Source organism: Hemicordylus capensis, chromosome 1, assembly GCF_027244095.1.
Source record: "Hemicordylus capensis ecotype Gifberg chromosome 1, rHemCap1.1.pri, whole genome shotgun sequence".
Taxonomy (NCBI): domain Eukaryota; kingdom Metazoa; phylum Chordata; class Lepidosauria; order Squamata; family Cordylidae; genus Hemicordylus; species Hemicordylus capensis.
The window spans coordinates 332,502,903-332,527,708 of NC_069657.1; the positions used below are offsets into that span (position 1 = coordinate 332,502,903).

Below are 24,806 nucleotides of genomic sequence, written 5' to 3' on the forward strand. Positions count from 1 at the left end.
CTATGCAAACCGCTTTGGAAACGTTTGTTGAAAAGTGGTATATAAGTTGTGCTGTTGTTGTTAACATTGTGAGCCCTTTGGGGACAGGGGCTTATCTTATTTATGTATTATTTATTTTTCTGTGTTGCCTCTCTAACTTCTGAGATTGTATCAGATTGCTGACACTGCTGCTGCTGCTGCTGCTGCTACTACTACTACTACTTATATATTAGTCTTCAACCAAAGTTCTCAAAATGGTTTAAATATAAAAATAAATACATTGATAAGATGGTCCCCTGCCCCAAGGGGCTCACAATCTAAAAAGAAACATAAGGCAGATACTAGCAACAGCCGCTGGAGGGATGCTGTGTTGGGGTTGGATAGGGCCAGTTGCTCTCCCCCTGCACAATATAAGAGAATCACCACTTGAAAAGGTGTCTTAATGGTAGGCTTCACACACATCAAGCTGGCTCCATATTCATTTGGGAAGACATTTCCTTTAAAAAAAATAATATTAAGATCTTCACCAGATGCACTCTTTCATGTCCCACCAACATCTGAATTTCATTGGGCTTGGATGCAAGAGAGGCATACCTCAGCTGTAGAACTCTTTGCCTAGGGCAGCCCACCTCCTCTCGTAAATCTTTCACTGGCAGTCGAAGACCTTGCTTTTTAGACAAGCTTTTTGTCTGTAGGTTAGCTTCTCTGACAATCATGTTTTTATTTGGGATATTGTTTAGTATTTATCTGCCACTATGGCCTGCTGTTTTGTGTGTGTGTGTGTGTGTGGGGGGTAATCTTTCTTTCAGTATCATTTTTAATAATGCAAGTTGCCTTGAACTTTTTGATGGAAAGGCAGGATATATATCTCTTTAAGAAAAATCTGAGCTGAAACACATACCGGGCAGCCCCTCTGGAATGCAACTTATTCAATGTTTTTTACTCTGCTAACACAGAGTTTCAAAGGAAAACAGCTCAAATTTTACAATTTGTAGACTACAGTTTTTACTGGCACTGAATGTTAATTTTTGTTGTTTTTTCTATGAAGCAAAGAACAGAAAGAGTAGAACCCCTCCCCCACCCCCATGGCAAATAGCTATAGGAAATCTTTGAAATGTGGGCTGAGTTGGGCAGATTCTCCTAACAGCAAATTAATCAGAGAACATTTTTGCCATGAGCAAGAAATTGCCATAAACTGGGGGGAAATATGGCTGCCACAAGCAATGGTTCTCATTGGCTAGAAAATGGAAGACAATTCTTAAGAGTTGATCTATGTTCCTGCAAAATACCACTTGCTCATGAAAAGAAAATCTCTGTCAAGCAAAGGCTGGAAAACTAATCTGCAGGCAAAATATTTATAGTTAGTTTTATTCTAATTAATCTGTTCATTAGAATAGGAGACAAACATCTTTATGTCTGTCTGTAGATTATGGATTGTGTGCAATTCATCGCAGTTATTTCTGGCAGCCGCTCTTGGCATACTATTTTTATTTCTCTGAAGGCAGAACTTACCATTGAGCTGCTTGTTGAAATCTTGCAAGAGGCAGAATAGATTGCTCTAGAGTACAGGGCAGGAAACAAAAACAGCCTCCCACAGGCTAATAATCACCAGCCTACTTTGGGAAGCATAGAAGTTACTAGTTCTCTAGCTGTCAGTTTTACTACCTGCCTACGCAGGCTGTTAGAATTCAGTTGTAAGTTATTTTGTGATGTCAAATTAAACAGCGCCTTAAGTTATCCTTCAGTTAGCTAAATTGATCTGCTTCTTGATCCTGGTTGCTCTTGCTATTGCTTGAGAACAGTCAGAGAGGCATGGCATGCCATGTTCACAAACATATTTTACTTCTTTAAAACCTCCAGAGGGGCTGGCCATAATATGCAGCAGCAAACACAAAGCATCTTATGACACCTTAAAGGCTTACAGATTTATTATAGCACAAGCTTTTGCAGGCTCCTCTTTATCGAATGCATGAAGCAAAATCCTCAGTAGGGAGGTATACATGTATATACAAATGCACACACAGAACTGAAAATGGCAGTCAAAGACAGGAGATGCAAATGTCAAAAGCCTAGCCTCTTGACAAGCTGAAATGTATACAAGATAAGCATGGTGACAATTTGCAGTTGGTGATAACCTCCTAGCAATGCTAAATTAACGTTCTAATGTGATTAAATCTTTCTGCCTTGATTGAGGTCTGTGCGATAGTCTCATATTCTAATTCGGCCAGTTCATGCTCTATAATCTCCCTATGAAAGTTTTTGTTGTTGTTGTTAAAATAATTCATTTGTAAGGTGTGTCCTGGAAGACTGAAATGTTCTCTCACTGGTTTCTGAATGTTGTTATTTGTTCTTCAAAGAAAGATGGAAGGAAAGCATGTGAAACTGCATCACCACTTTGGAAGGAAAGGTACAGCCCCCCCCCCTTTTTTGCAAGGGGGTAGAAATTGTGCGTGGCATTAATAGCTGATTATGATTAATGCGCAAAGAAAGCACGTGGGGGGGTGGGTAATATTAAACTGAAGCTAGCGAGTTTTCATAGCATGGCTAATTAAATAATTAAGCAATTGTATTATTTCTGGATGGTGTGATGAATTGATTCCTGCCCAGTAGTTAACTGCTTCCTTGAGGCAAGACACTCCCTCAAGCAGGCTAGCAACATTCTAGTATTTTCTGTTGTTTCACAGTGAACATTTTTGTCCTTACACAGTAATTGTGTAGCTCCAGACCAGGGACAAAACTTGGTTTTGTGAAAGTACGCCTAAGGATGCATTAAACTACAGAATCCATTGTGGAAGTTTATTCTAGTTCAAATAAAGTACAGAATAAAGGAGATGGCAATGCACTAAAATTATTGTACTCAAATTTCAAATGAACCAAGATGGGCGGGAAATTCTTCACCTTTCCATAGGCCGTCATTCAGCTCCATCCACTCCCTATTTGGTACCACACCGCTTTGGGTCCATCCTAGACTGAAACTGATCTTTGTAGGCCATGTCAGAAGAAAATTGAATTTCTAAGGATGAGATGACTAAATCGGAGCAGTGTCTTGAATAAAGATCTATACTTTTGTATTATGTTCTTCCATGGAGCTCAGGCTTGCATACATGGGTTATACTAAAAGAACATAGCAGGTCTATTTCAGAAATAAATCCAGAATTATTGTTTAGACTTCTGGAAGACAGTTAACACAGGTAAACTGGGAGAGTTGCTACCCAGATTGGATCTCCCAGCTTGAGTGAGAGGAATAAAGAGCAGCCTGGGTCTTACCAAAGGAATATGCCCACAAGGGACATTACCAAACAGGAGAGATTTGCGTGTGATATGGAATTCTAAGTGAATGCAACTTTAGTTGTACCTTGTCAATTATAAGGAGCTGATCCTGGTAGACTGCTGTGATTTGCATTACTAGTGGCCAGTTCCCCTTATTCCACCAAAGGATGGTCTCTAAAGTCCAAAAGCAGATCCATCGAGCCTTGCAGTTTTGAAAGCATGAAAAGAGCAGCCCAATTTGAATCTAAAAGAAATAATCACAGCTTCTCTCACTGTTGGAAATTTGGGGAAAATGCTCCTAGCCCTCCAAAACATGAGAGTGTGAGGGGAAAGAGAGAAGAATTTGAAGCTATTGTGAAAAGTGGAAGGAGCCAATACAGAGCATAATCCATACAATATATATTGGCTGACATCCAGACTGATGTCAGCTTCCACTCAAGGTTAAAAATAAATAAAAAATAAATAAAGGTTGACTGTGAATTGGGGTTATAGGTGATGGGGATGGAGCTAATATATGATGCCATTTGCCCCAAATTTGAATGGTGTTTAATAAGTATGGACTGTCTTTGCACATTGATGGTCTGCTTTTCCAGGTATGCCATAATATTTCTTCAACATTAAATAGCAAAACTGATTCTCTAGGTTCGCCCATGTTTGGTCATCGTGAGAAAATATACGTTTACGTAACCGCGAAAGTATTGTGGAGTTATAGTATAGTTGTAAATCTGAATATTTTAAACCTCCATTATTTGTTTGTTGTTTTAGTATCACTCTTTGTATTCTTGGTTTTTTTAATTCTGGATAAAATTGTCCAGTATTTGCTGCCATTGTGAGATCTGGGCTTTAGAGATAGGACATGGAATAGTCTGAAATAAAAAGAGGATTTTTGGCAAGATTATCATTTTTATTAAATGAATTCGTTGTAGCCACAATAACTTTAAAGAATTCCAGTTATAGAGATCTTGTTCAATCTTTTGAAAAAGTGGTGCATGGTTAATCCCAATGAGTGAGGCGCAGTAGGTATTCAAATACCTAATGGCTTCCACTTTTCTTTTGCCCCTTTGAGTTGTGTCTCATTTTGTAGCCATAAATTTTCTTCTATTGAAGAATTATAATTAGCAATTATGGATTTATTGATATTGATGCTTAAACCTGATGCCTTTTTGAAGTCTTCTAAGATAATTTTTATACTCAAGATTGCTTTGTGTGAATTGGTCAGGTATAGAATGCGGCCCCAGCGAACACACAATCCCGGAGTCTGGGTTAATGGCTCGCTCATGCCTTTAACCCTAAACACTGGATTAAAAAGCTGGGCTAGGCAGCGCTGCCCCAATCCCAGCAGTTCTCATGCACAGCCTAACCCAGACTGGGCTTCCGTAGCATGGGTTAGGGTGAGCAGGAGAACAGCCTCAGAAGTTAACAAAATCCTGCTACTGCTCTTACTAAACACTGCTCTGCAAACATCCATTCATTCAACACCTCATTGCCAGTAAACCAAAAAACAAACAAACAAAACAAAACAATTACATGAGAGTCCTATGAATGGGTACATTAGCTCTGATTTTATTTCAAATGAGTATTGAGCTTATGAATATGACACTGGTGCCGGCTAGCTGCTTCCAGCAGAAATCAGAAAGTCAAGTGTGCTGTCTGTGAGCTTTTAGCAGAATCTGTTCCTGCTTTTGTTAAGGTGTTAGTGACTTCATGCAACTTGCCCTGGTCCTAGCTTCCAACCACAGTATGGAAGCATGATGTAATGGGAATGTATTTGCGACAGAGATGGACATTCAATTAAAAGAGCAACTGGCATGAATGTAAGCAGATATATGCAACCCAAACACGTGGCTTTGCCAGGTGTGTGTGTGGTATTGTGCTGTTTCATAGACTAAGAAAGACAGCTCTTGTACATTTAACCATTAATTGCTACAAAGTTAAAAGAATGAGATTTATTTAATGCATTCTCAAATTAATATCTGAAATGAATGCTCCAAGTTTAAGGCGACTTTGTGCTGAAAAAAGCAACAGCCAGGAACATTTAAAACAAACCATTTATTTAAATCAAACTGTTATTTCTAACAGTTACATAAGTTACACAGAATGGCTAAGTCAGAAGATTTCACAAGGGGGGGGGAAATCAAACTCTTAAGCAGGCAAAATAGTATCACACAATAGGTATCAGGTAAGGAAAAAAAAAATCTCAACACATTCAAATAAGGCCATAGTTATTTAATTAAAAAACAACAATAAAACTGCCCAAAGATCCTTATTTCTTTCAGTATGTCCAGTGCTGCTAGAACTATATGACCCTTGTAATGTACAGATCTAATCAAGGCAGTGGTAACATGATAGGTAGGGTGCAATCCACAAGTTTTTCTCCTACTTGAGCTCCACTGAAATCACAGGGAATCACAGAGCTTGACGGATTGTGCCCTTTCATTTTAAAATCATCAACAGTGTAGACAGCTGCCCTTGAAACTTCAGCCTTAATTGCCTTTATAACTTAAAATTCACAAAGTGCACAGTTAAAGATATGCCAGAAAATTTAATCTGCTACTCTATCAACAGCTGCCCATGCTTAATACTTAGTGGTCTACTGGAACAAATTATGCTCTTTTAAAGAGCTGTATCACTGTAAAACATTTAGTTTCAAAGATGTGCTAATGTTTTGTGAACTGAAAAGTAGAAAAAATGGTTTATATAAAGAAAATACAAAAACACTAGAAATGACCAAACATGTTCAAAGAACAAGCACCACAATGGACATTAGCATTCAGTTTTGTAGCATATATCCATTCTACTCCAACCAATCAACTTCATCAAACTCCGAGTCATCTTCTGAATCACTATATTCCACAGCAATGCGACGAGACAATATCGTGGCAACATCATTCTCAACACGCTCGTGTTTAGCTTCTTGTTCACGCTGCTCTTCAACTTTTCGTAACTGAATACCTAAATCACAAGGGGGGAGGGGGAGAGAATTAAGAATACTGTGCATGCTTTATATATCAGACATGTTTGTGTGAACTTGTTTGTTTTTTCTAAGAGACCACCAATATTACTGATCACCAGAGGCTCACAATTTTGGTTTGGCCTTTGCACCAAGCCAAAACTTGTGGTCTTTCAAGGAAGGCCCTCTTCACTTCCTGCTAGAGTAGTTAGGGAGAGGTCCATTCAGATGCTGTTCAGCTGAGTTGCTCTGTTACCAAGCAGCTGTAAAGTATGCCTCCCATGCCTTCCACTCCTGCTCAAGAACAGGAACAGGAAGTACGAAGGTGTTGATTAGGCTGCCACTCAACCAAGACACTACAGGCATCATGACCAGCAGTAGCCAAACATGCACCCTTCTCATGCCTTCTTTTCCTGCTCAAAAGCAGGAAAGAAAAGTACAGGGTTTGTTTGTTTGACCCTATGCAGTCAAGACGCACAAGGCACCTTGGCAACACAGTGGCCAAACAATCTCCAGCCTTCCTTCCAGCATAGGAGCTGGGGAAGGGTGGGCACCATTGTGCAACTTCTGGGAGAATCCCTGCCCACTTTTCCTGATCCAGGGTTAGGAGGAAGGCTGGAAACTCATCATTCTCACTAGATGGCAGTGCTATGGTCACTGAGGCAAGAAAACAGAAAACATAACATCAAAACAGTTCCAAACAACCACCACCGCCACATTTTATAGCAGCACAAAACTATAGAACAAATATATATATATATATATATATATATATATATATATATATATATATATATATATATATATACATACACACACACACACACACACACACAGTTCCCAGCATCACAAAATCATAACATCTGACCAGAAAGACTGTATCCCTATGGCGGTGGCTGACCACAAAGGACCACTGGAAGAGGGTGATCTTCAATTTCATCGAGTTTCTTAGTAATCGCAGCTCAATTTAAATAAGAGTATTGACAATATATAAAAGGAATGCTTACATAATATCACGGTTTTAAAACCATATGTCGGCTGTTCTGTCATATTAAACTTGAAATTATTCAAACATAGAACTATTTGAATTATAACTTCTATTAAATGACAGAAGTTGTTGAGATGAGGGAAAAATCTATCCAGCAATCTGCCTATTTTGCAGAATAGAAGTTAGTGAAATATACAAAAAAACCTTGTCAAACATTATTAAAAAAATTAAATCTGCTAAAAGAGTACTGAATAATTCAATGAATACACAACTCTACCTTTCCGTATTGCCTCCAGGAGGACACTTCTGGCATCACTGATGACCGGTAGTGTTGATGGGTGGCGTTTGGGTTCAGGAGCAGGAGTGACTTGAGATGGTGGGGATGGAGGCATTATTGGAAGATGAGGGCCAGGGACAATGGTTGTGGGAGTGTGAGCGAGAGTTGTTACTGAGACTGGTGATGACGGCCGAATGCCAGGAGGTGGCAATGGAGGAGGTGGTGGTGGTGGTGGAAGTCCTTGCATTTCCCCTTGTGGAACAGGAATGGTTTCACATACTTGGGCAGCTCTAGTGACAGGGGGAGACGGCTGTGCTAATGGAGGTGCAATTGGAGGAGGAGCAGGGTGGAGAACGCCGGGAGCAATCTGGAGAGGAGCTGGGGGTGGAGGCACAGCAGGAGCTTGCAAAGCAGCTGTTGGAGGAGGTGGAGGCGGCGGCACTGGAGGGGGAGGAGTGGATGTCATTGCAGATCTTAATGAAGAAGTTGACAAAGCAGATGGAAGGGGTGGAGGAGGCGGTGGAGGAGTGGGACTCACAAATACTGGTGTTCTACCAGTAGCAGGTGACTGGGGTCGATTATCAGTCAAACTTGTGGTGGAGCTGAAAGAAATAAAACATTTCAAGTGATTGTAACCAGAAGGGTGAAGATGTATTTATATTTAATTTTCAATTACACTTCAAACATCAATAGTTAGAATAATACAGTACAGACCCTTAGAGTGTCAGTGCAAAGAGTCAGACTTCAGACATTTTCCTGCAAGCCCTCACATAACCAAACAACTGTCTTATTTAAGCTGTTAACTTGTGAGATCATACAGCAACATACAACAACAAAGGAGCAACTATTGGGTTAACACCACTTGATGGTTCTTTTAAAATATAGTGGCTGAAATCCAAACTAAGTTACTCAATAGTACTACTGACTCTAAAGCAGGCCTGCTCAACTTCGGCCGTCCTGCAGATGTTGGCCTACAATTCCCATAATCCCTGGCATTGGCTGCTGTGGCTAAGAATTATGGGAGTTGTAGTCCAAAAACAGCTGGGGGGCCTAAGTTGAGCAGGCCTGCTCTAAAGAATGACTTAATTTCTATAGGACTTCAGCTGAGTAATTTAGTCAAGATGTTAGTCAGTAAGAGTTGTTTTTCAAACTGGGTCACTCATAAATAAACTGATCTCTGAACATGCTGAATATGTAGTTGGGAATTATATTTTGGAATTTGAATTTTGTCCAATAAGTGTTCTAAGTCTTTCTTGAAATCTAAAGTCACAATCCAGATGCCAACTTCTGTAGGCCCAAGGAGAGCATTTGACTTACTCTTTTCAAACAGTGACATATCTAGATTACATGGGCAAATTATAACTCTCATGAGAATGAAAAAGAGAAGTCAATATAATCTCTTTCTCTCCCTTTTTTTTAACCCTTTGGATTATAGGAAGTATTTTAAAAAGACTTCATAAATAAATAAATCCAAAAATTCAGTTTTCCTCCAACAAAAATGAAATCTTTATATCAAAAGGATTAAGGTGAGTTTATTGTAATATACCATTTATTGTCCTATATATCATGACTTCTAATGGTAGGCTTCTTATCCTTTCATAACCAAGGCCTTTCTCCTTCTATGTCTGTTTACTGCAACAGTGCCCTGGATTTCTAATTTAAGCATTTCTTACCTGACACAGGGTGGAATGGGTTTCACATCTCCCACGCCATGCATTGGTGGAGGTGGCGGTGGCTCATGTGGTCTTACTAAGACACGTTCTTCAGCTCTGTTCAGTAGCTCAGTCATCTGGCTATATGGTAATGCAGAAAGGGAGTAGGGCCCATCTATGTGTTCCACATATGCCTGAGGTCTGAATAAAAATAAATCTGAGTTACATATTGCATTTGTTGATTGCTCTCTCTCTTTTGCTTTCAGCCCACTGATTTCAACCACTGATTTCAACCACTGATTTGCTTTCAGCCCACTGATTTCAACCACTGATTTCAAACATTTCAAAGGTAAAATCATCATGCTATTTCAATATGCAGTACAATTAGAAATAAGAGAAGTACAAAACAATCATTCACATTCAGTGCACCCTAAGGTGGGGGTTTAGCACTGCTTGTGAAAGAAAGAAAAAGAAAGGAAGAAAAAGAGAGAAAGAAAAATGGACTGATCCAAAGGGGGTGGAATCAGAGTAGTGATAGAAGCAATGGAGAGAGACTCATGCCCAGAACGGGGACATTGGTAGGTATGTAGCAGCTCATTGGGACCTGTTAGGCCATCCCAAGGTTTGGATGGTTACAACTAGTGAGGGACCAACACCTAAATGAGTTGTCGGAACAGAGTCTGGTGAAAGTAGCTCTCCAAAAATCATAGAGCCTGGGAGGATATGGCTCTATGCAGTTACCCCTGCTAACTGAGCAAAGAGACACCTTTTAAAGTGGTGATTCTCTTAAATTTAGCAGGGGGAGAGCAACTGGCTCAGTCCAACCCTAGCGCAGCATCCCTCCAGTGGCTGTTTCTGGTATCTGCCTTGTAGATTGTGAGCCCTCTAGGAACAGGGGACCATCTCATAGGAACATAGGAAACTGCCATATACTGAGTCAGACCATTGGTCTATCTAGCTCAGTATTGTCTTCACAGACTTGCAGTGGCTTCTCTGAGGTTGCAGGCAGGAATCTCTCTCAGCCCTATCTTGGAGAAGCCAGGGAGGGAACTTGAAACCTTCTGCTCTTCCCAGAGCAGCTTCATCCCCTGAGGGAAATATCTTGCAGTGCTCACACATCAAGTCTCCCATCATATGCAACCAGGGCAGACCCTGCTTAGCTATGGGGACAAGTCATGCTGGCTACCACAAGACCAGCTCTCCTCTCCTCTCCTCTCCTCTCCTACCACAAGACCAGCTCTCCTCTCATTTCTGTATTATTATTATTTTTTAATGTAAAGCACTTTGTGAACTCTGGTTGAAGAGCGGTATATAATTATTCATAGTCGTTGTAGTAGTATGATATGTGAGGAAGAGTTGCCAGATCAAAGAGGAGATTACACAACTTGCCACTTACCACACCAATGATCTTTTAATCTCTTGTTTATGGGATAAATATTCTAAATGGCGGCATCAGATTATTTTTTTAAATTCTAGGAAAGAACCTCAAATATGGTGTTGGCTGACCAGCTCCAAGTGGTCTTGGAGAAAACTGATTAGCTAGACCCATTTCAAACTGGCTTTAAGGCAGGCTGTAGGGTTGAGATGGCCTTGCTCAGCCTGATGACCTTCTCCAGGGAACTGACAGAGGGCAACTCTGCTGGTTCTTTTGGATTTCTCAGCGACTTTCGAAACCATCCGCTTGTCTGTCTTGGGTTGATTTCAGATGGTGGCACTTGGTGAGTTGCTCTTTTAAATGGGAGCTACTACATGGAGTCCCTCAGGGCTCCATTCTGTCACAAATGTTTTTTAACATCTACATGAAACCGGTGTGTGTGATCATCAGGGATTTTGTGCTGGGGTGTTATCAATATGCTGATGATACCCAAATCTATTTCACTTTGTCATCAACATCAGGAAATGGTGTTGGCCCCTTAAATGCCTGCCTACAGGCAGTAATGGGCTGGATGAGGGATAATAAATTGAAGCTGAATCCATGCAAGACAGAGGTGCTCACTGTTGGGGGTTGCAATCTTCAAAATAGGATAGAATTACCTGTTCTGGGCAAGGTTACACTCCTCCCAAAAGAACAGGTTTGTAGCTTGGGAGTGCTCTTGGACCTGGGTCTTACCCTAGTGGTTCAGGTTGAGGCTATGGCCAGGAGCGCTTTTTACCAGCTCTGATTGATCTGACAACTCTGTGGTTCCTTGAGGGGAATGACCTGAAAACAGTGCTGCACCAGCTGGTAACCTCCAGGTTGGACTACTGCAATGCACTCTATGTAGGGCTGCCTTTGTACGTAGCTCAGAAATGTCCGTTAGTTCAAAATGTGGCAGTAAGATTGGTCTCTGGGGTTTCCTGGAGGGATCACATTATGCCTGCTCTTAAACAGCTTTAGTGGCTGCTGATATGTTTCCGGGCAAAGTACAAAGTGCTGGTTATTACCTTTAAATCCCTGAATAGCTTAGGTTTTAGCCTGGCTTTTGATATCTGATAGCAAAATGTTGATATCTGGTTTAAATGTTGTTTGATTTTAATTGTTTTATTATGTGTTTTTTATTTTAATGTAAACCACCCTGAGCAACTTTGGGAAGGGTGGTATATAAATTTTTTACTATTATTATTATTATTATTATTATTATTTCTTGTTTACACAGTCAGACAGGTGTTATTGACTGGTTTGTTTTATCCAGACATCGAATCCTTCCCAAGGACCTGGGATGGTTGTTGTTGTTGTTTTTATTATTATTATTAAATTCTAAATAAAAATATCTCTTCTACAAAATGACTCATTATGTTTTTTAATCATTGTGATATACAGATATGGCCTTTAATCAGCATGACATAGGAGCAGTGTAAAATAATTAGCTATAAAGAAATTATGTAGCAAAAAAAGATCTTAGAACAAAACCTTGTCTCAAAGTGTGATGCAGGTCCATTAGCAACTTCAATGTGCTTATGTAAGAGATTGGCATCATCTTCAGCAAGCTCTGGACCCTGGGCTAACTTCTGCCACTCTCGCCGTCTGTCATGAGGAGCCCGTGGCACTTTTTCTGGTTCATGAGGACGATCTAGATTCTTCTGCTGTTTATAAAAAGACAGACGAACCACCAAAACAGTTCACTTTAGCAAGCCACAATACGATCTTGCACTAACACAAGACAAAAGTTATTTAATTATAGTAAAAAACATTATTTCAAATAAGAGAAACTGTATTATCAGTATAATTTCTTCAAACATGTTTTTAAGACTTCACAGAAGTCTTTTAGGTTATGTGAAATCCACTTCACCTTCACTTACTGCTGCCTAGGTTTCCGATGTTTTGTAAATCATTGTTAACCATGGTAATTCAGAAGAAGTGGGAGGTGATAGGTAGCAGAGAGGTGTCTTTTCATCTGTCCAAGCCTAAACTCAATCCCCTCTGTGATATAAATCATCATATAAAAAAGCTGGAAGGACCTTTGCCTGAAACCCCAGAGAGCTGCTGCCAGTCAGAGTTGACAATACTGGGCTAAATCCATCACTGAGCTAAGTCAGCAGAAGGCAGATGCTTGTATCTGAGCAGCAATTCATTGTTAAAAATAAAGCCTGGTATCAAAGGCGTTTATAATAGGTCTGAAAACTATACTTTATCCCCATTATGTTATACATTTCTTAGCAGAAGACCTTTCAGGTTCAATCCACAAGCTAGGATTTATAATACCTTCTGCTTTCTCTTTTCCTTTCTTTTGTCTTCAGTGTCTTGCAACATCTTTTCTTTCCACAGGTCAAAGAAATATGAAGGATTGGTGTAAAACTTCAAACCCTCTTTTCCATCATCTCTAAAGTTGAATAATGTTATTACGTAAAACATGTTACTAAATACAGACACAATATGCACACATTTTATCAGAAGGCAGATGCAATTTTACCGGGAAACACAGGGCAGCATAACTGAGGCCACAAGACCCTTAACTCCAAATCAAGGAAGGTGAATTCTAGAGTAAATGTAGTCGAGTGAATACTAGAGTAGTGCATGAGGGTTTGTACAATTCCCACAAACAACTACAAAGCCATGGTCTGTTTCCAGCCTAGATTTAAGGTTCTGGTCTTGACTTTTAAAATCTACACAGTTGGGGCCAGGATATCTGTCAGTCCACATTCACCCATATCAACCTGCCAGGATCCTCCGTTTGGTATCTCAGGCCCTGCTCATGGCTCCACCGCTAACAGAGATCTGGTTTGCAAAGACCAGAGACAAGGCCTTTTTGGTTATGGCCCCTTGACTTTGGAATGCCCTCCCAGAAGAGCCTTGCCATGCTCAGTGCTTCCTTAGTGCTTTTAAAAAGCAATTAAAGACACATCTTTTTAGAGAGGCTTTTAAATGTTTTATCTGCTGCTTATATCTGGTAGGGTTTTTTTTTAAAAAAGCTTTTTAGTTCTAATAATTTCTAATTTTAAACTTTTAAAATTTGTCATTTTAAATGTGGCTTTAGCTTAGTCTTTTAATTTGTTTAAATTATATCTTGGTCTTTCCAATCCAGCCAGTTTTATATTTTATCTATTTTATTAATATTGTGAGCTGCCCCAAGCAGCAGGGTACTGGAAGGGAGGGGTATGAATATTTTATATAAATAAATTAGAATGAAAAGAACAAGCTGGGGCTCCTTCAGTCCTGAAGCTCTTGCTGAAACACCAGTGGACAACAAGACCTATATCACAAGGCTCTAGATCCTGCTGTGAGGGTAGCAGCAGTTCTCATTCTTCATGCCATGCCAAAACATAAAAGTGTGAATCTCAAGCACGGGAAGAATTCGGCTGCTGAGATGGGTATTCGTATAATGGCCAGCACTTTCAGACATCCAGTTCCCCAATCAGAAAACTCAGATAAGCCCAGGTCGCCTACAGTTGTTTTGTGGCTGGATTAGAAAGTTCAAAGGGTTCTGTGGAGTCTGCTATAGTGGTAAAAGTAAAGGGGTACTATCTGGTTAGCAATATGCTGTGGTAGCACTGGTAGAAGTTGCTGACATTTACTTCTGTAAGCAGTCATGCCTACCTATTGATGCCTTAGGTAGGAGCAAGAATGTAGAGCTGTGGGGAAAGCATATTTCTAGGAGTGGCTGCTGCACAAGAGATGGCAAGGAGGGAGGGGAGATAACGTTTTATGGGAGGAAAGGATTGCATACATCCAACCACTAGCACAAGTTCACATTTATAGCAGTGAAGTAGACAAATGTGATATAGCCATAGAAAAGGGTCCCAATGAATAATGGGGGTTGAGTAATACAACAAAGGCAGGTAATCTGAATCGGCTCAAATTTATAATTGTAGAATAACTATTCGCCCAAGTGATGACTGGAAATGTGTTTAAAATTTTTTTTAAAAAAGAAAAATCATACACTGGCCAGCATCCAAACTTACTTAGAGTCATGACCAAATTCCACTGACATTAATGGGTCAATAGTCATGACTAACTTGTCTCATTGATTTCAATGGTGTTTAAGTCATGACTGTGAGCTATGCAGTGTATTTTATAACACTGACCTGTAAGGAGTAAGTATGTTGAGCGGAGGAGGCTGCTCACAGATATCATAAGTCTCTTGCAAAGGAATTGGCAAAGTCTTGCGGTCAAAGAGCTGCTGATCTTGAGTTGTGGAACTTCGGAAAGCTTTTCTCATTGTTATATCCTGTAGTGAAACTGAAAAGAAAGAACAAACATTTAAATAAACAGTAAGCTCTAGTGGCTGTATCAGGAGGTAAAATGTGTCATTGAAGGTTAGACTCCATTGCGAAATCCTGAATAGAGAAATGGCTGATTAATTTAGAATAGAACTATAAAAATGCATATGGAGGCCATGCAATTGAGGTTATTTTTGGCAAAGGGTGAAAATGGAAGTGGGAGTCAGACTTGCTGGTGAGAGGAAGAAGAATTAGCCAGGTTAAAGCACTTGCTCCATCTGGTCCATCTCCCATCCAAGGTGACCCCAGCAACAATCTCAGCAGTGCAAACTGAACAAAGTCATTAATGCAAGAAGCAAGTTATGAACTGGTAGAAAAATCAGCAGCAATAATATGGTCAGGTGGCGATTGGAAACAAAACACACACTTTATGCCACCACAAAAATTAGGGATCTGGATTTGGAAAGCAAAACGACTAAAGTCAGTGCAGTAGGGCTCACTATTCTATACTGGTGCTGATTAAACAGTTTCAGATCTGCTCTCAAAAGTCATTCTTTATAGATGAATAATAAGTACTAGTTAGTGTTTTAAAAATGTGCTTCTAGTTTGACAGGAGCTAGCATGCGTTACACTATGGTGCATTTTATCTAGCTTTATGGCAACAGTCTGATGAGACTAACATATTGAGATAAATGCCACACTCAGGTATGACAACAAACTTCATTCAGATCCATTAGGATGTAACCTCAAATTGATTGAAGTGAACTGGTTTCCTGCAACAAGAATGTGTTCTAAGTCTTGGGCTCACATATGCTCCCTCACCATTACATGCAGGAAGAAGAAATTCAAGTTGTTCCACGAAGACACCCCACTTTCACTACAACAGAGCCTCCAGTTGTTCACCAATGATGCTGCTGTAGTGATTCCCTTGTGTTGGAACCAGGGGCTACACTAGTTAAGGCACTGACCATTAAGGTCAGTGTGGAGAAGGCAAAAAGAAACCCCCATCCAAACTCAATCAAAGAGGAGATCAAACATTTCTGATCTCTTCTCCCAGGTCAACTGTTTTCCCACTCTGGCAAATTAGAGGGCAGGTAGGTGCTCCACTAGACCAAAAAAGAGGGTGAACATAAAGGCAAGACTTGCCTATATAACCCCTGCTCAGTGACACCGCCTGGCCCTCACCTGAACATTTTCATGCTGCCTAATGTGTTGGTGACTTATTGGTGACTAAATGAAACTCCACATACCAGTGGAAGGGAAAGCAAAGCTTTCTGTGTGATGTTCCCTAGCCTTGAGCATGTGCATTTCCCCTTTCCCTCTGTGCATGGGAGGAGGAAGGACTCTAATTCTGGCACTAGCTTAGAACAAGCTAGGATCTGTCATGATGTCCAACCCATGAAATCCTGGTATATTCTAGCTTGAGTTTCCAAATAAACCAGGATCTGAAGCTGGGGCCAATCAGAAACACCCTGTGAACACTGTTCCCTATAAGGCGTGTGCACGTGCACACGCTCACAAGTATTTTGATGTCTGCTCAGTTAATTTAGATCCCACTCAGGTTGAATTAGGAAGTCCCCCACTCTGAATGCATATGCGCACACAGTGCCTTGATACTGCTGCCCAGAACAAAACTCATTCTGCATAGAGATGGGGGTGGGGGGGAATTAGAGGAACCACTGCCTGTGGACATAGTAAAACAAAAGAATGAAATTTGCTCCTGTAGAAGAGATAAGCCAAGTCCATGAACTACTTTATATCACATCACAGATTCTGGCCATTATTGAACACCAACTGGAGTAAACATTGTGTTGCATACGTCTTCTGATGCAAAACAGACAGATCTACAAACTAACAGGACACTGAGGACCTTACTAACAGAAGGTTTGTATCATGGCTGATCTGATTCCATTTTCATTCATTTTCATAATTTCCACCTAGTGCCCCGCTAGAGATATCTTTAAAACTAAGCATCCAATTAACCAGCCATTCCAACAGTATGCTAATATTTGCATAGTGATGTTGGACACCACTGTTTAAACAATTTGAGACTTTTTTGTTTTTTAAGGCACATACCATTTGTCTAGAGTACATGCGTAATCATTAACTTTACTCTCATATTTCTCTCTCATTTATTTAGACTGCAGCTCTGTTATGATTATCTACTTGTGCACTACATCTTAGGGATGTGCACGGAACTGGCTGGCCCAGTTCGGTTTGAGTCTGGACTGGACTCGAACCTGATTGCCGGTGGCCAGTTTGGTCTGGCACCCCCTCGAACCCCTCCCCGGCTTGGTTCGTTCTGGGGGGGGGTTCAGGGAAGGTCCTCGATGTGGGGGTGGGGGTGTCCGTGGAGGTCCCCCCTCCCCCCACTGGCCTCCATTTGGCCGGTTCTTCGGCACGTTCGAACCTCCATAGTTTGGAGCGGTGGCCAATTTGGACGCCGCCATGCATGCACAAATGGCCTCTGTCAGGGAGGGGGGGTTTGGTCTGGGGTTGGACCAAACAGAGGGTGGTTTTGTCCGACCCCGAGCCGTCGAACTGAACCGATTCGACGTCAAACTGGTTTGCACATCCCTACTACATCTGTGTTACAAAATTGTACACAATTTTATATAAATAGAAGCTGAAGTACACAGACCTAATTTTAACCTTGTATTTTAGTAAAACCAAGGGGAAATTGCCTGGAGTTTGATTTGTAAGTATTCTATACATATAAGTCAATCCCTGGGTAGTCATGGTTAATGTTAATCAGCTCCCTCCTTTCTTATTAATCATCTGCTGCCATTGTTATTGTGAACATGTCAGGTATGGAAGACATGTGCTTCTCTTCTCTTCTTTCCCTTAATTTATTTGCAGAAATTTATGTGTATGATTCACTGCATGGTTTTATTTGCACTAAATGCTTTGATCTGTCACTATTTCAAAACAATTCTTCTTTGCCTAAGAAAATTCTTTCTAGAAGAAATTAACTGAATACGAACTATTTCAAGAAGTGGGGGCGGGAAATCATGAAACCAAGTCCACCTAATGTCAGAGATTTTTGAATTTCCAGTTCATATTTGACTGAAAAATGTTATCAGAGAAGAACAGAAATCATTGAAAGAAAAATGGACGAATGTAAAATGGCTATTTTATTTGATTATGCAATTCATCCTACTCCAAAATACACATCCATACTAAACTAAACAATTACAGGTTGTGGGTTTTTTTTTAAATGTTGTTGTTGTTAACTATGTATGTAAAATGTCATAACATCTCTGGGTGGTTTACAATTAAAACCTAGCAACAATTAAAACCTAAAATTATATAAAACAAATTAAAATACTAATCAATAACACTTTAAAACATTATGAACTAAAAGCCTGATAGGTATGTTTTCAAAAGTCACTTAAAAACAGCCAGAGATTGGGAGGATCTGATTTCATTTGGAACAGGGTTCATGAAGAAGAAGGCACTCTCTTAAATACCATTAAGAGTGTCACCATTAAGTGTGGACCAAAGTGGAATCTGGTAGTTAACTAGGGATACTGTTTGGAAAAAGTTATCCATAGAACTATAGTGGACCTTACTGGAATCTACCACTTGCTGGTATCTAGTAGACCTGTACAAAGATTCAGTCTCAAAATGCTGAAGCCAAATTACCTGCATTTTGACCAACAGAGTGGTGGCCATTCGTGGCACTTCTCTCTGCACAGAATGGTCCTGTGTGCACCTCTCAGAAGGGCCATTAAAGGGAAGTGGAATTGCAGGAAGCCCCAGTGAAATCATGGAAGCTCTGTGGGATGGAGCACAAGGAACACAGGGAAATCTAGTCCTTCCCAGTGTTTCTCTCACAGACTGCATTTCCTGCAGAGTTCCTTGTGTGCCATATTGTGTGGCTTCCACTGGGGCTTCCTACAGCTCAGCATTCCTTGAGAGCAGGGCTGCTCAACTTCGGCCCTCCTGCAGATGTTGGCCTACAACTCCCATAATCCTTGGCTATTGGCCACTGTGGCTGGGGATTATGGGAGTTGTAGTTCAAAAACAGCTGGGGGGCCTAAGTTGAGCAGGCCTGCTTTAGAGGCACTCTGCACAATGCTATGCATAGGGCCACTCTGTACAGAGGTCAGTGTTGGGAGCAGTGTTCCCTCCAAGGCGTGCACACATGCTTGCACTCACAAGTTTTTTCATGTCTGCTCAGTTAATTTTAGATCCTGCTCAGGTTGAATCAGGAAGGCCCCACTCTGAATGCATGTGCACACACACAGCCTTGATACTGCCGCCCAGAACAAGTTAGAGAGAACACTGGTTGGGAGCAGCCACCGCCTCACAGGGCATGCAAATGATTCAGCTTTGACTGAATCATTTCAGTCAACTAGACTGGTACTAACAGTCTAGTTGTGGGCTGTGGCCCATATGGGATACAGTAAAAAATAGACCCTCTCCATTACTCCTGCCCTCCCAGAAGACTATAACATTGCTGTATAAGCCACAGCCTACTCCAAAGCCCTGGATGCTTCTGCACAAGCATGGAAACATACAGCACCTTCCTGCTTATGGAAATTCTATTTTTCTTGATGCATTCACAACTTCTGGTAAAACTGTGGACTATATGGTGAGTCCTCCTCACCATCTTGGAATAACCCACAGATGCAGGGTCTGATAGCAGCGTTCCCAGAAAATGTATTAAAACATGCGTATACTTCCTTTAATTCAAAAATTTACAGGACAACTAAGTAACATAAAATATACATTGCACATTAAAATGGTTGCATGGAATTATTTAAAAAGTCCCAATGCATACAACCCCACCCCAGTAGTCACAACTAGCAGGGCACAGATAACTGAATCAACCCCATAAAGCCCCGTGAAATAAGATCACCATTGCCTATTGACTAAAAAGCAGCAGAGATGGGGCAAAGAAAACCTTCCTGGGAATATCAGTACCATGACTGAAAAGGTCTTCTCCCATGTAACTACCCACTTTACCTCAGAAGATGAGGAAAAATGGTGCAGGGCTCCCAAGGACCTTCTTAATGAGTGAATAGGTTAATATGGGAGTAGACAGTCTATTATGTGTCCTGGACCCTGAGGGCTTTAAAGGTCAAAACCAGTACTTTGAGTTGGGCCCAGAAACCAAACTAGAAGCCAATAAGATGTCGTAAATATGATAGTATATGCTCCACACAGCCAGCCCTACACTCTGGCAGCAGCACTCGGAAACAACTGTGGTTTCCAAGCACTTTTCAAAGGCATTCCTAAATAGATTACATTACTATCTAGTAGGGGTGAGCAATTCGGATTTTCGGTGTTTCCATTCGGATCCAAACGAAAACACCCCTGTTCTGTTCTGTATCCGAATATGGCCCATCCGAATCACCCCTGATTCGATTCGTATCCGAATTAATCCGACTCCGAATAGATTCGGATTAAAAAATGGATCCCAGAGGCAAAATAGTGGGGTGGTAGTGCCCAATGGGTGGAGGCTACCACCCCAATTGCAGAGTGATTGGGCAGAGGGCTGATTTTTGGTGAATTTCTGAAGTTTACGCGTTTTTAAGGTTTCCCCCCATTAGGTATAATGGAGGGTGTATCGCTTCACATTGGGGGGAAAGGGGTGGCCTAGAGCGGTGTGGGGTTGGTGGTAGTGCCGGGTAGGGGCAAGGAAGCTACCTGAATTTTTTCAAAGGATTTGTGCAGAGGGCTGATTTTTGGTGAATTGTTGAAGTTTATGCATCTTTAAGGTTTTTCCTCATAAGTTATAATATAATGGAGCTTTCAGCAGCCCCATAAGTGCACTTGGGGGGTGCTGGGGTGGCCCAGAGCGAGTGGTGGTGTAGTGCACATAGGGTGCCAACCACCCCCATGGGTTTCTAACCCATGGCGTACAGGGTTCTGTTGTTTCTGAGGTATTCTGAGTGTGGATTCTATGATAGCAAATGAGATTTTCAATGACACACCATGAATCCACTCTTATTTGCTATCATAGAATCCACACTCAGAACACCTCAGAAACAACAGAACCAAGTACCCCATGGGTTAGCAACCCATGGGGGTGGTTGGCACCCTATGTGCACTATACCACCACTCGCTCTGGGCCACCCCAGCACCCCCCAAGTGCACTTATGGGGCTGCTGAAAGCTCCATTATTATACCTTAGGAGGAAAAACCTTAAAGATGCGTAAACTTCAACAATTCACCAAAAATCAGCCCTCTGCACAAATCCTTTGAAAAAATTCAGGTAGCTTCCTTGCCCCTACCCGGCGCTACCACCAACCCCACACCGCTCTAGGCCACCCCTTTCCCCCCGATGTGAAGCGATACACCCTCCATTATACCTAATGGGGGAAAACCTTAAAGACGCATAAACTTCAACAATTCACCAAAAATCAGCCCTTTAACCAATCACTCTGCAATTGGGGTGGTAGCCTCCACCCATTAGGCACTACCACCCCACCCCACCCTTTTGGCCCAGATCCCACGTTATGCCCCCAATCTGCCCCAAAGACACTAAAACTTCAAAAATTCACCAAAAATCAGCCCTTTGCCCAATCCCTCTGCAATTGGGGTGGCAGCCTCCACCCATTAGGCACTATCACCCCACTATTTTGCCCCTGGGACCCAAAATTCAAGTAGAAGAATTTCAGACCTTTTTGCATTGAAGTCAATGAGAGGCAAAAAGGCGGGAAATTCAAATAGACGTCAAAATCCGAAAATCCAAATATTCGGAGCCGAAACGGAGGTGATTCGGTTCGGATCCGAATCACCCGAAATTGGCTGTTTCGGGTACAGATCGTTCTGTACCCGAAACGTTTCGCACATCCCTACTATCTAGATGTCACTAAGGAAAATGTTACTGTGGCCAGGTAATTTCAGCCTAGGACAGAGAGCAGCTGGTAAATCAGCCCAACCTGCTAAAGCACTCTTGGTCACCACCAATACCTTAGCATCTAGAAGTAGAACTGGATCCAAAAGCACCTCCAAGTGCAAACCTATGATTCAACAAAAAGTACAATGCTATCCAATACAGGCTGTAATCTTAATTCAAGACCATACATTCCCAATCCAACAATCTGGATAAAATTTCACTCTTATCAGAAGCAATCATCCACTAACCTTAGACAGGTTCTTGGTTCTGGCACAAGCAAAAACATGCTAGCACTTATAAGGCTTCTGCAAAGGTCTAGCAAGGCCTCTTGAATCAGCAGACTACTCTATAGATTCAGACAAGAAGCCTGTTTCTGTTGGAATCAGATTCCCCATCCCTCAATTTCTGTTGTTAACATTTCAGGAAATAAGAATATTCTATAGTATTACGAGAGCAGGTAAGGCTTCTGCGTATCCCCAACAATGGGAGGCATTTATTTTGAGCTGTGGTTATGCTGGCATGATTCAGCTTCACTGGGTAATGTAACAGTGTAACATTTGCTAACAAGTGACAATTGTAGCAATAGTTGTTATCTACATCAACAAAATGTTAGTACAGAAATTTAGTCATCAACTTGTTTTGGATCCCACATAAGGGAATAAGATGCTAACCTACTAAAATATACTGTGTCTGATATTATCCATAAAACTTCACACATGATGTAAAAACCATGTTAAAACTTACGTTCTTCTTCCTTGGGATCAAGTTGTGTAACACTGACAGATAACCGGTCCACACGTTCTTGTAAGGAATTCACCCTGAATGAAAAACTGTGGGCTTCATTAAAAAGCTCACCAAATACATCTTCTGCATATTTACCTGCAAAAGGAAAGTTTTAAAGAAGTGAAAAGTATTCTAGCATACTTCAAGAGACCAGGATTGTTAAATTATGATTTGGTTTTAGACATTTTTATGCAACTTCCAGGCAAACATTTTTTTCAGTTTCAAAGTTCAGTCATTACATAAAACATTACTGGAATCCAGTGCACATTTATTCATGCAATTACCATTAACAGCAGCATGCTCCAGTGCTTAGGAGCTTGTGTGTACTGTTTTATAATCCAAGATATGCCACCGCCCCCCCACAATTATATCAGGTGTTCTTGCAGATGCCGCTAGACAACATCAGGTGCTCGATTCCCAGCTCTATAGAATCATCATAATAAGCAGCACTCTATGGAAGTTGAGAAACACCCACACATCCCCACCACTGCCATGCATGACAAATGAGAGTCACAAAGAAGTGTTTAAGAGGAAATATGTATTTGCAAAAGATACAAAATTGATTCCAAGGCTTTCTAAAGGTTACTCTGTTAGTGGGAAGTCTGGAATATTTTCAGTCTTCTACTTAACTCCAGTGCCAGATGAATTCAGTTACTAATGTCAGAGCACAATTCTCAAGGTAAGAAAATGGTATACTAGCGTGGTGCTCAATTGTACAACATTCTGTGGAGATATACTGTTTTGAAACGGAGCGCACCTAGCAACCCTAAATGTAACCATCTTAGCTAAACATTTAGTATTTTGTCAAGGTCCCAAGCAGCACTTGAACAAACCCAGTCTCTGAAGGCATGGTTTATTACATCTTCTTTAGCGTGCATGCGCACACCCACACCCAGGATTTTATGGGTTTTTTGAAGAAAGGTTAAAAATTTGCTTTAAAAATTCCAATTGCCCATTTCTTTTGTGGGTTGGGTGATAGGTAGCACCCATCATGCCCTACCACATAACCCACTTTAGTGTCCCTAGGACCCATGGGGAACAGTGTACTCATGGGGAACAATGTAGGGTTTCGAGTTCCCAATTGTTCCCTATGGATTGAACACTCAAAACATTTCAAGTTTGTTCCATCAAACAAACTGTTTCAACGGAACAAACTTGAAACATTTTGGCCATCTGCATTTCGTTTTGAGCTTGAAATGAAATGTGAAACCCATTTTGTGTACATTCCTAGTCAGCGACATGTTTTCTCTCTTATAGATCACTTTCAGAGCACAGGCAGAGCTAGGAAGTTTGGCCCATTTGCACAACAGTGTGTGTGTGTGTGTGTGTGTAGAGGGTCTGGGGAGAGTTGCACATGGATGTTCCCATAGTCCTTCCTTACATGCTTCATTAGTTACGATGCCACCCAATGATCTTAGAATGATTCTGAAGAATCTTTTAGGGAATCCTTCTAAAGAATATCTGCTATGAATTATTTTAATGCTGGAGAGCTGCACATGGACAAGTTCATCAGAAATTGCAAATACCGTATCAAATAAACAGATCCTAGGAAACAATGGCATTTTTCTATGAAAATTTTGAGTTATTCAGACATAACGATTATCCAGCAATCTTACCAGTCAGTGCTTCTTTATACCCTTTTAAAAGTCTGACTCCTAATTTTCTTCTACTTTTTCAACATTATTCTGTTGCTTGAAGAAGTAATGTTGAAAGAACAGATACCCCAAATATAAGAGCTAAGGCACTATGTTTATAAAGTAGAAGGCACATCAGAAATGGGAAGGACTTGAGATAGTAGATCTCTTCCCTGCCATCAGTTATCATACTATTAGTGCTATCTGGTAGATCTTTCTAGAATATAGTGGTATATTTTCATTTCCAAAAGTTTAAAACTAAATATTTTACTTTCGGAAGCGAAACAGAACATGTACAAATCAACAAGCAGTGTATTACTCTCATATACAAAACACCAGATAAGCATATATGAAAAGATAAATGCATGCTGCTTTCGCCTCCCAGTAAACTCCCAATCAACTTCTGGATCAAGGATCCTCAAGGAGTTGAAAACCTTTAATCTTCTAGAGAGGCTGTGCACTTCCAGCAGCTATACTATCCTTAGGGTTTATTTGGCTGACACAGTATGGGAAATGCTAATGTCTTAGTGGTTAAAATACATTAGCAACAGTGGCAGTTAAGGCTAGCACCACACTCCACCTGACAGCCCTTTGAAGTGGTTAGAGCTCAAGGGAAAAAGCAGACGTTTCAGATAGGTTCCTGTAGGGTTCTAAAGCTTATGAAGTATTCATTCATTTAAAATTAATACAGAGAGAGGAAAATTGTATGTATTGCTTCTGTCTTTCTATTATTTTAAGTAGGTAAAACAAAGTTTAGTTCAGGGTAATTAAGCTAGAATTACTTGC

At 40.8% G+C, this 24,806-nt stretch overlaps 1 protein-coding gene across 4 annotated transcripts in view; it reads right to left on the bottom strand.

The window, feature by feature from the left end:
• Positions 1 to 5,279: 5,279 nt before the first annotated feature.
• WASF1 (WASP family member 1) overlaps positions 5,280 to 24,806 on the bottom strand; it is an 88,557-nt gene continuing 69,030 nt past the window's right edge. For 3 of the 4 annotated variants that reach the window (XM_053301143.1, XM_053300969.1, XM_053301059.1), the window contains 7 exons: positions 22,348 to 22,482; positions 14,619 to 14,772; positions 12,799 to 12,916; positions 12,007 to 12,179; positions 9,138 to 9,317; positions 7,465 to 8,066; positions 5,280 to 6,201 (listed from right to left, as the gene is read on the bottom strand). In XM_053301143.1, coding sequence (XP_053157118.1) covers positions 6,044 to 6,201; positions 7,465 to 8,066; positions 9,138 to 9,317; positions 12,007 to 12,179; positions 12,799 to 12,916; positions 14,619 to 14,772; positions 22,348 to 22,482 — 1,520 coding nt within the window. In that variant the 3' untranslated portion in view covers positions 5,280 to 6,043. The remainder of the gene's footprint in view (positions 6,202 to 7,464; positions 8,067 to 9,137; positions 9,318 to 12,006; positions 12,180 to 12,798; positions 12,917 to 14,618; positions 14,773 to 22,347; positions 22,483 to 24,806) is intronic. The other variant, XM_053301221.1, reaches the window with a different exon arrangement.